The 18,585-nt window shown below is 40.6% G+C and overlaps 1 protein-coding gene across 2 annotated transcripts; it reads right to left on the reverse strand.

Moving 5' to 3' along the window:
• Positions 1 to 3,447: 3,447 nt before the first annotated feature.
• LOC308079404 (23 kDa integral membrane protein-like) lies at positions 3,448 to 17,203 on the reverse strand. 2 transcript variants are annotated; one of them, XM_080420871.1, is made up of 9 exons: positions 17,016 to 17,203; positions 11,702 to 11,767; positions 11,181 to 11,303; positions 9,849 to 9,923; positions 7,768 to 7,863; positions 6,582 to 6,646; positions 6,319 to 6,391; positions 5,391 to 5,474; positions 3,448 to 4,346 (listed from the first exon to the last, which is right to left on the reverse strand). In XM_080420871.1, the coding sequence occupies exons 1-9, from the start codon at positions 17,073 to 17,075 to the stop codon at positions 4,218 to 4,220; spliced, it is 771 nt and encodes a 256-aa protein (XP_080276997.1). In that variant the 5' UTR covers positions 17,076 to 17,203; the 3' UTR covers positions 3,448 to 4,217. The 2 variants fall into 2 exon arrangements, with proteins under 2 accessions (XP_080276997.1, XP_080276998.1); XM_080420872.1 differs by lacking the exon at positions 7,768 to 7,863.
• Between the last annotated feature and the right edge of the window lie 1,382 nt (positions 17,204 to 18,585).

Consider the following 18,585-nt stretch of genomic DNA (forward strand, 5'->3'; position numbering starts at 1 on the left):
CTTTTTTGCGGAGGGGTGCCCCATATGCACAGATAGGATTTATATCTATTTTTCGGAATGTTTTCAAAACCCCCCCACTCCTACACCCCCCCATTCCGAAAAAAAAAATCGGAATGGGGGGGTGTAGGAGTGGGGGGGGGGGGGGTTTCGGAATGGGGGGGTGTAGGAGTGGGGGGGTTTAGGAATGGAGGGGTGTACCCACTTTGGTTCTAGAACCATTTCCGTTCTAGATTCTTGGAACCTCGGTGCTCTCACGGAACCGGCCATGATCCGGCTCACGTTTCCACCAGTATTAACCCATTCAAACCGGGACCGCATCTAGTGTAACCACTTTAACCATTATGTTATACTTTGGGCTATTCAAAAATAGCAGATATACAAGCTCATATATGAGCTTGTAGATCTGCTATTTTTTGAAAAATCCTGAAAATTTGTGCAAATCATTTAATTTATATAACTGCTCCTAAACCGTGTTTTTCTGAGGCAGAATAGACCACGTTCCGACTGGTGTTCACAAGGGCTTTTGATTTTCCAAGAGACAACGTGAAAAACTGTGAATGAAATGACATAAAACTAATATCTTTTAAACACAATGAATTACAAACATCATGAATTAAATGTCCTTGTTGGCAGCCATTTGCTGTCATCTTTTTAAGTGTCCATGAATTGTCCATATTATCAATGAAATTGTCCATATTCAAGTTGCACACACAACCCAAACAACAATAACAATCATTGTACAGACAAACAAAATAACAGGTGACATATCGTGTGCGCCTTCAGCCCAGAACATTCAGGAGTTGTTACTGTACTTATTTATCTGTATATATCTTGTTGACTCTTCTTGACAGAAAGAGCTCCTTTCACCTCAGAAACCCTGTTTGTTCTGCCCTGCTCAAACCCAACAGGTGAAATCAATGTTGCTGTGATTAGTGTCACATGATATCTGCCCCTTCAACAGACCACAGTGCAAAGAACTGTAGATGGCACTATCTTACACCATACAATGTCAACCAAAATAAAACATTCACAATTCAACCCATCTCTGGGACAGCTACAATATATATACAGTACATATATATATATCTTTTTTTTTAAAGCGAACATTTTTAACTCAAATCTTTGCTTCTGGGGGGTCCCTGGAACAACATGAGATATGGGGGTCCGCGGCCGAATACATATAATTGTGGGGGGTCCTTGACATGAAAAAAGTTTGAGAACTACTGATTATAGCAACATTTGTTGGGATTTAGAAGACATTTGTAGAATCCCCAGAAGCAAAGATTTGAGTTAAAAATGTTAAAACTTAAAATATATATATTCAAAGATTTGACAAGAATGTTCATGATTTTTTTTTTTATAGCCAAAGAAATCAAAAAATGACACAGATGCGTTCCCGGTCTGAGAAGAACCATTGTAATCAATGCTAGGCTACGTCAAGAACAGAGGCCGTTGATGTTTACAGCCTGCCGATAGATAGACCTTATTTATTTATTTATTTATTTATTTATTTCAAGGGGGAAATTCAATCGTCAATGGCAGTTACAGTTGGTTTCCCAAAGGAAACTTTGCATGCATTTTTTAAATACAAAATATGAAGGCTGTCAATCCATTATGAATGGATATGTGTAGCTACAGAATGTCTTAAGTGGATATGAAGCTGATTTGTGTGTTTTAGATACTCATGCACCGCACGCTTCGTTTGGATAAATAACTTGGACGATTGCTGCTGTTTTACGTCGGCAACGCATTCATGACAGATTACACCCCTTAGAAATGTATATTCAATTCAATTCAATTCAATTTTATTAAAGTGTCAAATCACAACAAGTTGTCTCAAGACACTTTACATGTAGAGAAGAGACCCGACAGTCCCACCCTGAGCAAGCAATTTTGCGACAGTGGCAACGAAAAACTCCCCCTTAACTGGAAGAAACGTCAGGCAGACCCTAGGCTCTCTAGGATATATATGACATTACTCACACTTTCATTGCAGGCGAGCGGAGATGAGGATTACTGAGACGGATTTAGTGAGTGACTCACTGAGCCTACAGTGTGTTCTGAAGCCACTTTCACTGGTATAGTAAATAAAAGCTGATTATGTGACTCAAGTGTTTGGAAATGTTTCCTTCCAAAATGGAAGATCTGGAAGTTCAGTGTTAGCTCCTTGGGGCAGTGGTTCCCAAAACGTTTTCCTTGAAGTCCCCCGGCCTTCTCACATCTGACAAAAGCCGCCTGAAACCCTCCCATCCATGTGCGGGTGTGCATGCACACTCGTGTTTCTCAAACATGTTAACCACTTGAGCCCTCTATGTAGGGGGTCATACCTATGTTCCCCGGACCTATGTTCCCCCACTAAGGTTATGGTTAGGGTTAGGTTTAGGTTAGGTCCTATATTCCCGCTTAACATAGGTACGGTCCCGTATGTAGACTATACTTCTCCTGGGACGAATAATGAAATTAGCAGATCTACAAGCTCTATGAATTTGTTTGTAGATCAGGCTATTTTTTGACAATATAATGACCCAGAAATTCAAGTTATAGTTTTGTGCAACATGTTTAAAACGTTGGACTACCTCCTAAAAGACAACTTTAGACAACTTTGGCAGATTAATCTGATCTGATCGATGCTGAGTGCATCTCAATCATAAAATCCACATCCTTCTGTTATCCTCCTCCACATAAACTGATCTTAAAGATCTACCAAGCACACTTTTCAACAAACAGCAACCACATTGTCGTATATTGGCCCTTATTTCCTTATATTTTATGAACAGTATGCAAGTCAAAACCAGATATAAATGATAGAAGTTATTTGACTACAGTCAGGAGTAGCCATGTGTTGTAGGCAGACACAGTCTAACTGTCTGCACTTCTGGGCTATTCAAGCACATGATGTTAATGTTGACCTGTTGTTCAAGAGGAAGCCTGCTTCCAGGTGTGAATGGCACCATTACATCTCTATTGTTAACTTGAAGACCATTTGATCGGAGAAAGGCCCCATCCTGGTCACACCTTGAGCAGGATACAGACAGATAGAGACATTGATCTTCTTCTATGTGTGGGCTCTCACTGACCCCCACACACACCTAATGTACCCGCCTGTATTGTAATGTGAGCTACCTAGAGTATAAGAGTTGACTGTAAAATGTGACTTGTGAGAGAGAGTACTGACCACGCCGTGAGGCTGGGGGAGCTCAGGGGCTCCCTGCCCCTGGTTCTCTGCTATGATGCTGTTGTACTTGAATGCTGAATAAACCGGAGAATGATTCTGAACCACTGAATGATTCTGAACCTGGTCCGGACGTCTCTTCTCTTCTACACTTCTTTTAAGCAGCTAGGCCTGGTAACCCCCAGTCTAGTTAAGCCTCAATTTACCACAACATCTCATCCATTGTTACAATAAATGTACAAACAGCTTTAAAACTCAAGTCCATTTTATTCAGAAAATAACTTTTAAGTGTAACAGTCTCTCACAAAGTGCTTCATAAATATACACACACACACACACACACACACACACACACACACACACACACACACACACACACACACACACACACACACACACACACACACACACACACACACACACACACACACTTATAACTTGTGGACAACAACAGTGCATTGAATGCTTTGTTAAACGAAGCAGTGTGCTGTGAGGGATGGAATCGTTTAAAGGGATTTTTCTTTCTTCTTCTTTTTTAAACCTGGGCCATAGTTTTGGATGATTTGGACCACAAACGAGGGGTGGGTGTTTTTTGGAATTGGTCCAATCGTCAGGAGAGGCAAACCGGTAATTCAAACTATGACTTTAAACAAACAAAAAAATACAAATACGGTCTTATATTCTTTCAGTTTAAATGTTCAGAAAAAACAACGATTCCCCTTTAATCAGACATTAAATCCACGCGTGAACCAAACCCAAACTAACTATTTTCACATTAAAAACATTTTGTGAATCAAAGCGCATAACCACATTTCATATAATATTTATATATTATTACTAGGTAATCTGTTTGTAATTAATGTCCTGCGTTGCTTGTATATTTTTGGCAGAGAGATTTGGTGTAGACGGAAAACAAAAAAACGTTCCAAGTACAGAGCCAACTCGGGTCCAGTGTATGACGGACAATTTCAAGATAAATTAAAATCTCTGCGATTTATTTTTTATCGCGATAAATGATAATAACGATAATGTTTCCGTCCAGTCGCTAGTTAAAGGTCAGTGATGGTTTGGGCTGGTATTTGACTCTGTTGTTGTCGTCCACGGTGACCTCTACTGGTGGAGTCGTCCAGTACTCCTCTAGACCCAAAACCAATGAAACAACCATGGCTGTTAACTGAAACACAACACACAAAGACACAACTTTTACTCCGAGTTGTTTTTCCTTAAAGGAGTAGTTCACCCCAAAAATGACTTATATTCTATCAATTACACACCCCATGAAGCATTGAATTCATGGAGATTTTTTTCGCATTCCTAAACCAATAATTTGATAACCTGCGGTCTCTCCGGTAAGAGACACAAAGAGTCTCCTTTGTGTCTCCTTCCGGATACATTAGCATCTTCATTATTATCATCAAATTATTGACTCAGGAATGTGACAAAATGAAAAAAATCTCCATGAATTCAATGCTTCATGGGATGTGTAATTGATAGAAAATAAGTAATTTTTTGGGTGAACTACTCCTTTAAACCTGTACTGTTTATTTCTTACATCCAGTAACCAGTATTGTAATATAATTATGACATTGTTATTGTTAAGCAGCGCAGTCTGCATGCGGAGCATTCTACACCAACATTTAGCTGCTTGTACTACTGTACTTGGATGCAGTGGTGGAAAAAGTACTCAAATTCTTTACTTAAGTAAAAGTATCAATACTGCAATGTAGAAATACTCCCCTACAAGTAAAAGTCCGGAATTCCAAATTTACTTGAGTAAAAGTACAAAAGTATTTTGTATTTAAGTACATTTTTATATAGCATAAAAATGTGGAGAAAAAAAGTACTCATTATGTAGAATGTCCCATTTCAAGTTTTCAAAAAATATATATTTTTTGAAAATAGCAGATCTACAAGATCTTGTAGATCGGCTATTTTCAAATGGCCAAAATTGATATAGGTCTGAAGTGGTTAATGTATGTTTTGTAATAATAGAGTAGAGAGTAGTAAAAGTACAGAAAATTGGAAATACTCCAATGAAGTAAAAATACCTCAAAACTGTACTTAAGTACAGTACTTGAGTAAGTGTACTTAGTTACTTTACACCACTGCTTGTAGGAGTATGAGTGAGTGACAAATAAACCCTCTTGCGTGCGTGCGTGCGTGCGTGCGTGCGTGCGTGCGTGCGTGCGTGCGTGCGTGCGTGCGTGCGTGTGTTTACCATCACAGTAACAAATGCTGAGATTACTCCTATGTTGACTTTAATCAGGATACTCTGATATCGTTTCAGGATCGGCCCACAGGGCTGCAGAGAGACAATCACCAAAAATGTATCATCAATACATTGATCAATACTTTGAACTCAAACACAATGTACAGGTAGGTGAAGGCTAGGTATATGCAGTGGTGGATGAAGTACTAAACCGCAGGACTTGAGTCAAAGTATACTTCTGATCAAATATAAAGTGACGGTTGTCCTGTCAAATTTGCTCTCGAAGTCACTCTTTCATGCCATTAAGGCCTGAGGCCGATTCTACAAATGCCGTCTAAATCAATAGTTCCCACACTTTCAAGATTTTTCAAAAATCTTCAGAAACAGCAGATGTGCAAGTTCGCAAGCTCGCAGTGACGCACTGTGAGCTTGTAAATCTGCTATTTTTGAATAGGCAACGGAAAAATCTGAAATGACACAGATGCTTTTCCAGTTTTAATGCGTTAACATACATTTTATAAAATTAGAACAAAGACAATTCTGCCGATATATAACATTACAAAAGCACGGCTATTTAATACATTTTTTGATATTATTTTTGATAAAATAACTTCAACTTCATGTAGACATTTGAATTAGGAAGAAGACCCGGACTGGATCTGCAGATCCGGGTTCCAGATATACAAATTGTGAAATCAAAGGAACTTGACATTTGTATCTAAAAGGTAATAATAATTAAAAAAATTGCTGTACCAGGTTTTGGATTATGTGTTATATTATACGTATAGTAGTGTGTGTGTGTGTGTGTGTGTGTGTGTGTGTGTGTGTGTGTGTGTGTGTGTGTGTGTGTGTGTGTGTGTGTGTGTGTGTGTGTGTGTGCGTGTGCGTGCGTGCGTGTGCGTGTGTGTGTGTGTGTGTGTGTGTGTGTGTGTGTTACCTTTTCATACACCCAGATGCTTGGTTGTTGCTCAGTCACATGTACACAGGGTTCTTCTGTGGAGGAATTACCACTAAAGACAGACAGACAATAGCAGATATACAAGCAGCTTGTAGATCTGCAATTTTTTTTAAAGATATGTACAATATGAGTGTTGATGAAGAGAGAGAGAAGAGAGAGAGAGAGAGAGAGAGAGAGAGAGAGAGAGAGAGAGAGAGAGAGAGAGAGAGAGAGAGAGAGAGAGAGAGAGAGAGAGGACGTACCAGAGACATGATGTAGGAACTCTGTCCTTCCAGTCTGCATGACTCGTCAAACCACAGCAGTGGTCCTGACAGACAGACAGACAGACAGACAGACAGACAGACAGACAGACAGACAGACAGACAGACAGACAGACAGACAGACAGACAGACAGACAGACAGACAGACAGACAGACAGACAGAAACAGATTGGCAAGCAACTCTGTGAGATATACACGCAGTATGCAAGTGTTAAAATATGATTTGTTAATCATTATGACATTATAATTTGTATACATCAGTTAGTGCCAGCTTTAAAACACTGATGTACGATATCTGTTAGTAATCTTAGTTGAGTTGAGTTAATTACTAGTTACAGAAACATGGGGTGCGTTCGGACATGCGCACCGGGAGCGCACTCACATATTAGTTTGTATTGGCCAGTGCGCTCAGTGCTATATATCCGAACGCACCCCTAGTCAGAACGCACCTCAGGTCAGACTAGGAGAGGTTGATTTAGCCTGGTAAACCCTCCCTCCGGAAATTTCATTTCCATTTGATTTCAGGAGTGAGTCTGGCCTGATCGCCCATTCTGCAATATTGGCTGTGTACACCAAATGGACGAGCCTATCAGCGGCGTCGCACATCGTTCTGTGATTGACAGCGACAGTTGGCCAATCAGGTGGCGAGTTCGAGTGAGCCCGAATGGCACCGAGTGCAGCCTGAATGCAGCCGACAAAACACGAATGGCAGCCATCTTTTCTGTCCACTATTTTCTCCTCTGTTTTTTTACTTCAAAAAGCTCTCAAACTTCTATTTTGAGGCACGGAATTTACTTATAAGATATCGTTTGGATAGAATTTAGTTGTTTAACTTCATATATGTGGTCAATTAATCATGACAGAGCCTATTTAAAAATAAAAATTTAGAGAACCGGGTAGTGACACGCATGTATCCGAATAAGGCAACCCATTTTGGGCATGGCCGTCTCAAAAGTCCCGTTGCGTCACATTAGTCTGGTGAACTGCTGATTGGCTGAAGGGGAAAAACGATCATTGGCTGAAGGGGTTGTCAGTCAACGGTATTACTCCCGCCCAACTCCAGCCCACAGCCAATATTGCAGAATGGGCGATCAGGCCAGACTCACTCCTGAAATCAAATGGAAATGAGATTTCCAGAGGGAGGGTTTACCAGGCTAAGGTTGATTACCGATGCCTGGAGTTTGTAAAGGTCTGTCTGGACCTGTGGATCAGCCTCGTAGAGGGGGGTCATGTTGCGAAACGTGGCCTCCAATTCACTGTCCAGCTATACATAAATACAATAGAGTTCAAATATATTAACTCACTGTCCATGTGCAGTAGAATACAATAAAGTTAAGGCTGTCACGATTACAGATTTAAGTTGATGATTAATTGTCACACAAATAATTACGATTAACGATTTAATTATGGTTTTCGGCATCGAACATATGAATAAAACGTAATCTCTGTTTGGCCTTTTAGGCGTCGTAATCATAACGTATTTGACAAATAACTTAAATATACAAAGAAATGACTGACATATTTATAAATGTTATACTTTTTAAACATTGAAAAATAGCGGGAATAGGAATAGGAAAATAGCAGATCTACAAGCTCACAATGTGTAGCACCGTGACGCATTGAGCAGCTTGTAGATCTTGCTATTTTTGACGACGAGATTTGGCGTAGACAGAAAAGGGCATGTTCTATTTAACAAGATTGTAGAGTGAAGCCAAATGCCTTAAACTCATTATTGCTCTTATCATGCAGATGCCAGCAATTAGCATAAGATACAGTATATCCACACAGATGAAACAAAGAACATTATTGTAACAGCCTTCACTTTTACATGTAATTGTTTTTTTTCTAAATCTCTGCCTTTTTGTTTTGGCCATTATTTTAATGCCATTAAAAATATTGCCATTATTTTAAATGGTTTTAATGTTGTTTTTGCTCTTGCTTTATTGCTTTATTGTTAAATTATTATTGCTTTTCTGTAAAGCACTTCTGCTTTATTTAATTTGTTTTATTATCTTTTGCTCTGTAAAGCACTTTGAGCTGCGTTCATGTCATGAAAGGTGCTAGTTTATTATTATTTATTATTTAATTCAGCATTTGGTTATCGTCAGATACTGTAACTTGCACAAAATAGAAGTGGTTTCAAGGAGATTGTAAAATAAGATGGACGGATCTAAACCCTGTTGGGTATCGTGTAGGACGCTGCCATCTTTGTAAGCAGAGCAGTCTATATGGGACCATTATTTACAAAATGAACATCCGGTATTGAAGAAGAATTGAAAGTAGTTTATCCACAAGTTTCCTAGGCTGTGCGGGCATCACTTCCTGTCGATTTCATTGGATATCATTGGATTTCATTGGATTTCGATAGAGGTATAAGGATTTCATTGGATCAAATCGATGATGCCCACACAGCCTAGGAAACTTGTGGATAGTGAAAATATAAACTCTTGCTCCAAAGCCTTTTTTGCAGCTGCAGGAGTCGCCCCCTACTGATCATTAGACAGAATGCAGATTTATATTGGCTGAATTCTTCAGGCCAGAACAAGACCCCAGGCAGTGGTGGAAAACAATGCGTTGCATTGTGAGCTTGTAGATCTGCTATTTTCAAAAGATTTTTATACTTTTGAAATTATGAAATGGTACATTCTGCATAATGAGTACTTTCTACTTTTGGTACTTTAAGTGCATTTTGATACCAATACTTTTGTACATTTTGAATTCCGGACTTTTACTTGTAACAGAGTTTTTCTACATTGCAGTATTGATACTTTTACTTAAGTAAAACATTTGAGTACTTTAGCTCTATGGGCCATAAGCTGACCGCTTGGTTCAATGGGAAGTTTTAAACAACAAAGAACTTCTGTGCGTATCAAATGGGGACTTCCAATTCATACAGTTTATTGTTATTAAACAGTCAATCTAATAGATCCATTTGAACGACCAACAGACAGACAGGCTGGCAGAAAGACAGAGTGGTAGACAGAAAGAGAGGCAGACAGCCAGGCAGGCAGGCAGACAGACAGACAGGCATGCAGGCAGACAGACCAACAAAGACATACAGACAGACGCTTTCAGATATACTTTTACATAGAGACAGACATAAAGTCTTTCAGAATGACACATTTGCAGACAGAGAGACAGACAGACAGACAGACAGACAGACAGACAGACAGACAGACAGACAGACAGACAGACAGACAGACAGACAGACAGACAGACAGACAGACAGACAGACAGACAGACAGTTACCTTTGCTTGGTCTTGGATCAGTGGAGATGCCACGACCATCAGAGCAACAAATGCCACAAACATCACAGTTGAATACTGAAGAGACATGTTACACCAGTTAAAGACACACTCACAACTAGTGGTGCAAAGTAACCAAGTATCTTTAGTACTTAAAGGTAGGGTAAGTGATTTTCTTTGGTTAAAATAAGTGTTAAATAGCTCTATATTCTGATAGTACTCATTGCTATAGAGTGTTTGTTCAGTAACAGGAGTCTCCATGTCTCTCCAGATCTTTATTAAACGGAAAATGCATTGTCAGGTCGGGATACCAATTTTATCCAATCGGGGCAGAGAACTCAGACAGGATACAGATTAAACAAGTGAAATTGGAAGTGATGACACAAAGAAATGAACAGACAAAATTGGAACTGGAACACTATAAAAATGAAGCTCTCCTGATTGGCTCAAATTTTGTCACCAACCTGAAAATGTATTTTCTGGTTATCAAAGAGCTGGAGAGACAGAGAGACTCCTGTGACTGAACAAACACTCTATAGCAATGATTACTATCAGAATATAGTACTTTAACCTTTTGACAAAACACTTTTTTAACCAAAAAATGTCACTTACCCTACCTTTAAGTATCATTTTGAGGTACTTTTACTTTACTTGAGTGTTTCCATTTTTCAATCATATATATTTCTACTCCCACTACATCTCACTACTGTTATTTGAAAACATTATAGTACTAGTCACTTCAGCTATTCTAAAATAGCTGATCTACAATGTCACAACGTGTCACAACGCGACATATTTGAGCCAGGGAGTAGGGACCCCCATATAAGAGAAGATTTGTGATGAAAAAAATAATGTAATTGATGTCCTTGACATGAATATGTTTGAGAACCACTGCTTTACGCCATTGGTTCTCAAAGTGGGGTCCGGGGACCCCCAGGGGTCGGTGGGGGGGCGTTCCAGGACACAGTCCTGTTACTTTTCTGACACACCTCGTATGACCAAACTCCGCTGTGAGGTCAGGTTTGTATCAAGGAAACACCGTCTGATAGTGGGATAGTTTCAGGTCATAAGTTGCCATAGTAACAAGCACAGACCTTGTGTGATTTCTTCTCATTTGGGAGAAAGAACTTCTTTGTTCTAATTTGGCATTTGAGGGCAGAGGGAGATTTCTGTGAGAAATGTCCTGATGAGCAACAAGTGTAGCGCCCGTGTTCCAGTGACTGTAGCCCATGATAAGCACCACTGTGGGTACGTGTGTGCGTGTGTGCGTGTGTGTGCGTGTGCGTGTGCGTGTGCGTGTGCGTGTGCGTGTGCGTGTGCGTGTGCGTGTGTTACCAGTATCAGCAGTGCTTTGACATCTTTAACGGAGGCACAGATTCCCAGTACAGACAGAACGACTGTGATTGGACCAAATATTCTCAGGACCAGTATGCCATGACCTCTGCTCCACTTGGCTGACTGGGATGGAGAGACAGAAACGGAAGAGGGGGGGGGGAGGTGGGGGGCATGAGGGGTATGGGAGGGTTGAAGAGAGACAGAGAGAGGAAAACAGAGAGAATAGAGAGAGAGAGAGAGAGAGATTGAGCGAGAAGGAAGGAAAGAGAAGATAACAGAAAGAGGGAGATTAGGCCTAATTAATATCAAATAATGATAACCAATGCTGTGCTGCAGCTATGAACCTTGCACGCACGCACATGCACGCACGCACGCACGCACACACACACACACGCACACGCACGCACGCGCACGCACGCGCACGCACGCACGCACGCACGCACGCACGCACTCACACACACACACACACACACACACACACACACACACACACACACACACACACACACAGGCATAGTCACCTCAGCTGAAGTGTGGTCGTCTGCATCGTATGAGAATCCCACTGCAATCATCAGTAGGCCAAACACCTGAGTACACAGTAGATTAGAACAGTGGTTCTCAACCTGTGGGTCGGGACCCCCAGGGGGTTCCCACATACTTTTTTGGGGCTCCCCAGAATACAGTAACGTGACAATTTAAGGACTTTCAGACATTTTTTATACCTTAAAAAATATATTGAAATAAAATGCATAATTACTCCATCAAAAGTAATCAACAACCTATACTATAAAAGCTGGTCAAACATTGGCCAAATTGTCAAATAATATGAGAAATAGCATGAAAATATTTTCACAATATTTATCTGTGGAACGCCTCAACTCAAATATGATTATTTTGGGGGGTCCCCAGTTCAAATATGATTATTTTGGGCTGAGTAGATTGTTCTTTCTGGAGAGGCTGACGTCCTTCAGGGTATGCAATAGGATGCTACAGATGCAGTGGTGTAAAGTAACTAAGTACATTTACTCAAGTACTGTACTTATGTACAATTTTGAGGTAGTTTTACTTTACTAAAGTATTTCCAATTTTCAATCCTTTTCTACTCCACTACATCTCAGAGGCACATATTGTACTTTTACTCCACTACAATTATTTGAAAACATTAGTTATAGTTACTGTGTAGATTTTGATTATTATTACAAAACATATTACCCACTTCAGCATTTCGGCCAGTGAAAATAGCCGATCTACAAGCTCACAATCTCGCCGCTTGTATATCTGCTATTTTCACGATTTGTATACATTTTATACATTTGGACGCTATCATGGACAACCACTACCCCCCCCCCCCCCCCCTTCCACGTGGAGATTGCAGTAGCCATGAAGATTTATAATGAGGCGATGCGATGCGACGCGTTGTGATCTTGTAGATCTGCTATTTTCAAATAGCCTACAGTAAGTATAAAATAGGGCTGAAGTGGTTAATGTATGTTTCATAATTTCATAATTTATATCTGAAAAGTAACTAGTAACTAAAGTTTTCAAACAATTGTAGTGGAGTAAAAGTATAATATTTGCCTCTGAGATGTAGTGGAGTAGAAGTAAAAGTATTGGAGATTGGAAATAGTAATACTCAAGTAAAATACAAATACCTCAAAATTGTACTTAAGTACAGTACTTAAGTAAATGTACTTAGTTACTTTACACCACTGTGTATTGTTCATTATTGATTATTGAAGATAGATAAACACCACTTTGTGAAACAGATGCGTTCCCGGTCTTAATGGGTTAATGTAGTAGAACACAATGCATCCCATTACTGTAGTTAGTGTTGCCAGTAAATCTCGCTGTTTACATGTACAGTATTTCTATTCTTATATTAACCACTTGAACCCTATAGCATCCATATTCCGGGGGGAACATTAGCCAAAAAATAGCAGATCTACAAGCTCTTGCGACGAGAGCTTTAAAGAGCCGAAGTCTATATAGGGTTGAAGTGGTTAATGCATGTGTTGCAATAATATTTAAAATCTTCAAAGTAACTAGTAACTGATGTTGTCCAGTAATTGTAGTGGAGTAAAAGTACAATGTTTGCCTCGGAGATGTAATGGAGTAGAAGTAAAATTATATTGAAAATTGGAAATACTCCAATAAAGTAAAAAAATACCTCAAAAGTGTACTTAAGAACAGTACTTGAGTACATGTACTTAGTTACTTTCCACCACTGGAACAACGTGTGTCCCTTATCTCACAACACAAATGGAGAGGTGTCCCTTTTGGAACCTCAACCTCTTAGGTACTACTCACGGCCAAAGCACTGCTCCACTTCTCTCCCAACTTGCTACAAAAATCGCTCATGCAAAAGTATAGAAGTACTACTATTTTATTTTCCACCTTCACATGTGTCTCCTTTTATAATAATCATAAAGTGCTCTATATTTCATCTCGCAATTTACTTCCGGGTGTTCCGTTTTGAACAGCCAATCATCTGCGAGATAGTGAGCACGGAGAGGGAGAGAGAGAGAGAGAGAGAGAGGGGTGAGAGAGAGAGCGCGAGAGAAAGAGGGACGTGCAAGACAGCGACACAGACAGGGAGAGAGAGGGAGAGAGAGAGGGGTGAGAGAGAGCTCGAGAGAGAGAGAGTGAGGGAGGGAGGGGGAGAGAGAGAGACAAGGAGAGCATGTGTGTGTGTGTGTGTGTGTGTGTGTGTGTGTGTGTGTGTGTGTGTGTGTGTGTGTGTGTGTGTGTGTGTGTGTGTGTGTGTGTGAGAGAGAGCGCGAGAGAGAGAGGGAGGGAGGGAGAGAGGGAGGGAGGGGGAGAGAGAGATGATGAAGGAACGACAAACGACACACAGCTGTGCGCAATGACTGCACAGACAGACAGACAGGAGAAGCACAGGCTGCACAGCTGATTTTCAGCGTTCGCTGTTGTGTTAAAGTTTCTAAAACGTAACTTTCAAGTGACGTTTATAGGGGGAAACATGATGAAAGCATTTGTTTTCGCATTGGTAGGTCAGGAAAAAAATTATAATACTATAATACAATTAAAATTTCATTAAAAAATATATATCTTTTTTTTAAAACTACATTCAAATGGCAATTTTAGCATTCGATTTACAAAAGAGAGAGACACAGACACGGAGAGAAAAAAATACTCGGGGGGTGGGGGGGGGGGGCACAACACGGCCGATCGATCTACACCAGACTTTTCATAGCGAGCGTATGCGTGGTGCGCACAGCGCGTTTGTTTAGATCCAAGTGATTATCAATGACACCGGCTACACCAGGCGCGCGGATACGCTGTTATATTATCTTATTAATTCATTCCAACTCTGTAGAACTTCTCCGTGTTGTGTGTGTGTGTGTGTGTGTGTGTGTGTGGTGTGTGTGTGTGTGAGAGAGAGACACACACACTGCAGGCAAAGGGGCGGGGGGCCGGGTGAAGTCAAGGCACAGACGGGTCGCCTATGTTGTTTACGGACAAAGGATGTTATGAGACAACAAAAATTAAACCTGCCTTAACAGTTGCGCGCATTAGCACACAATGAGGCTAAAGGAAACATTCTGTCTAAATCACTAAATCTCCAGTTTGCTAATTCACTACTTCTACTACTACTTCCCTATTTGAAACTTTCAATTTCTCTAAATATTATACACTTTCACGCAAGCCTACCCAGCCAGCACGCCCATTGCGTCCCATATGGTTTCAAGGTGGGCTAAACCATATGGGCCCCATGTCGGCAATGTCAGCGGGATCCACTTGGGTCCCAACTGGGATGCCCATGTGGGATATAAGTGGGTTCTATCTGGGCCTTAGGTGGGTCCCACCTAGGCAATTCTATGTGGGACCAAGGTGGGTCCTAACTGCGTTGCCCATGTGGGCTATAGGTGGGTCCTACCTGGGCACTAGGTGGGCCCCAACTAGGCAACTCTATGTGGGACTGAGGTGGGTCCTAACTGGGTTTGCCCATGTGGGCTTTAAGTGGGTACTACCTGGGCCCTAGGTGGGCCCCAATTTGGCAATTTATGTGGGGCTGACATGGGACCCATATGGTTTCAAGGTGGGCTGAACTATATGGGCCCACTTGGGCTTTCCCGTGTGGGCTATACGTGGGTTCTACCTGGGCCTTAGGTGGGCCCCACCTAGGAAATTATATGTGGGACCAAGGTGGGTCCCAACTGGGTTGCCCATGTGGGCTTTAGGTGGGTTCTACCTGGGCCCTAGGTGGAACCCAACTAGGCAATTTTATGTGGGACCGAACCTTATTGGACAGACAGGGGGACAAACACACAGGGACAGAGACAGAGGGGAGCACAGGACACTCAGTGTTGCCATGTCCTCTGATTATAAGCGAATTTGCCTTACTTTTCACCACAGTGTTGCCATGTCCCACAATTATAAACGACTTTGCCCTACTTTCACGCAATACTCTCGCTCACACTGTGAGGTGGCTGTAAGGTGGATCTGCGATGCGAAGTGTACGACGCGTCACGCTAGATGTGAGGGCCGCGCAGCGGCCCGAACTTCTAGTCAGTTCAATAAGGGACACCGTACGTCTTTTAGTTCCAAAATGAAGGGACGATTGCTTCAAGGGACGGTTGGAAACCCTAACTACAGTAGCTACAACACAATATAACACACACTACCAGTGCTGGAAGAAGTACTCACATTTTGTACTTAAGTAAAAGTACCAATACCACAATGTAGCAATACTCTGTTACAAATAAAGGTACCAGTATTAAAAATGTACTTGAGCAAAAGTACAAAAGTATCGGCATCAAAGTATACTTAAGTACTAAAAGTAAAAGTACTCATTATGCACAGTGTCCCATTTCACAAGTTTCCAAATATGTATACAATCCTTTGAAAATAGCAGATCTACAACGCGGATCACAACGCGTTACAAAGCAACGAGTTGTGGGCTTGTAGATCGGCTATTTTCAGCATATATTGGTCTGAAGTGGTTAATGTATGTTAAAGTATTAGTAACTAAAGTTTTCAAATAATTGTAATGGAGTAAAAACTACAGTACTTGCCTCTGCGATATAGTGGAGTAGAAATAAAAGTAGTTAAATAAGTATTGTAAAGTATTGTAAAGTAAAAATGCCTCAAAATTGTACTTAAGTACAGTACTTGAGTACATGTTACTTTACGCCACTGCATACTAGTACCACAGAGCAACACACACTATCACAATGAAATCCATTAGACCGCAACACAACACAGTAAATAACAACAACACATTAAAACATGTGGAACAGCAACAGGTAAAAGCTGCTGGTAATATCTGGTACAATGAACCAGCTAACCACATCTGTTACAAGAAACCAGCTGAACACATCTGGTACAAGAAACCAGCTGAACACATCTGTTACAAGAAACCAGCTGAACACATCTGTTACAAGAAACCAGCTGACCACATCTGGTACAAGAAAACAGCTGACCACATCTGGTACAAGAAAACAGCTGAACACATCTGGTACAAGAAAACAGCTGAACACATCTGGTACAAGAAAACAGCTGAACACATCTGGTACAAGAAACAGCAGCTGAGCTGAACATAATCTGATGACATGAATGTGTTTTTAGTTTTTTCAACTTGGCTACTCATTAACTTACTATAGAAATATTGCAATTGTTACTAGTTAGTTATTTCAACTAAATACAATGAGCATAATAAGTGACTACATGTAGGCCTGTAGGCCAAAATAGTTCTGAGCTATTAATACATTGGTGTAACGTATCAAGTTGTACAAAATTAAAGTGGCTTTCATGTGAGTTAGATGATTAACAACAGTTACACCCATAAAGAGCTTCTAAAATAACAGTTCTTACCAGCAGTAGGATGTTGAGGCCCACAGATAAACTCCTCACGAACCTGTGACACTTTGCCATGAATCCAAACTCTCCAAACACCTTCTACTGGAACTGAACAGAAAACAACAGTGGTAGCTGCTACTATATCTGTACAGGGAGCTGTGTGTGTGTGTGTGTGTGTGTGTGTGTGTGTGTGTGTGTGTGTGTGTGTGTGTGTGTGTGTGTGTGTGTGTGTGTGTGTGTGTGTGTGTGTGTGTGTGTGTGTGTGTGTGTGTGTGTGTGTGTGTGTGTGTGTGCGTGTGTGTGCGTGCGTGTGTGTGTGTGTGTGTGTGCTGTTGTACATTGTTTAAAAATGATCTCAGTGTTTGGTTAGGCAGAGAGAGAACATGACCAAGTTAGGAAGACTGCAAGAGAGAGGGGGGGAGAGTGAGAGGAGAGGAATGTAGAGAGAGAGAGAGAGAGAGGGGGGAGAGAGAGAGAGAGAGAGAGAGAGAGAGAGAGAGAGAGAACGCATCCCATCTGTTTTAGCCATTAGCTGTCATTAACAGACTATTTAACCAACCTCCAATTTCTCCCACCCCCCATCCCGTCCAAAAAAACTAGAGGGTGGCAAAAAAGTTGCTGATCTACAAGCTCACAACGCATCATGTAGATCTGCTATTTTTGCCATTTAAAAGGAAAATGAAAAACTTTCACCTTTCACATGCCCAAAATAGGGAGGCCTGCAGTTTTGAGTGATTAATGAATGTATATTTGCAGAAATAAAACAAGTGTCAACTCTATAAGTGTTGATCTAAAATATGATTAATATTTATGTTTATTATTCACCTCTGAATAAACATTCAGAGGTGGAGGAAATGATTTCTTAGGATAAATGCAAAAGCTAGGGGGTGACAACCCCAAAAGTACTCACATTTGTTAAGTAATAGTATCAATACTGCAAAGTAGAAATACTCATACAAGTAAAAGTCCAGAATTCTAAATGTACTTGAGTAAAAGTACAAAAGTATTGATATCAAAATGTACTTGAAGTAACAAAAGTATAGGTACTCATTATGCAGAATGTCCCATTTCACAAGTTTTCAAATGTATAAAAGGTAGACTAATCTTTTGAAGATATCAGATCTACAAGCTCACAATGCATCGCATCGCGACGCATTGTGAGCTTGTAGATCGGCTATTTTCAAATGGCCGAAATGTATAGGCCTGAAGTGGTTAGTGTATGTTTTGTAATAATAATCTAAATCTACAAAGTAATTAGTGACTAAAGTTTTCAAATAATGGTAGTGGAGTAAAAGCACAATATTTGCCTCTGAGATGTAGTGGAGTAGAAGTAAAAGTACTGAAAATTGGAAATACTCCAGTAAAGTAAAAAATACCTCAAAATTGTACTTAAGTACAGTACTTGAGTAAATGTACTAGTTACTTTAAACCACTGCTAATGACGCCCCTGGGTAAAGTATATCTAGCACGCCACAAGTTCCCAAACTTCTCCATGCCCAAGACCCCCGAATAACCATTGACAGGTTTCTGCACAACTAGCTACTGCTGGGGGGCAGAATGCAGCACTCTTTACAGCATATCTGCA

Source organism: Gymnoscopelus braueri, assembly GCF_963280865.1.
Source record: "Gymnoscopelus braueri genome assembly, chromosome: 23".
In the NCBI taxonomy this organism is placed as follows: Eukaryota; Metazoa; Chordata; class Actinopteri; order Myctophiformes; family Myctophidae; genus Gymnoscopelus; species Gymnoscopelus braueri.

Coding starts and splice junctions, on each gene's coding strand:
- LOC308079404 (XM_080420871.1), bottom strand. CDS start 17,075: ATGGCAAAGTGTCACAGGTTCGTGAGGAGTTTATCTGTGGGCCTCAAC. Junction 9,924..11,180: donor TCAAAGCACTGCTGATACTG/GTAACACACGCA, acceptor ATGTCTCTTCAG/TATTCAACTGTGATGTTTGT. Junction 6,647..7,767: donor TTTACAAACTCCAGGCATCG/GTAATCAACCTT, acceptor TCTGTCTGTCAG/GACCACTGCTGTGGTTTGAC.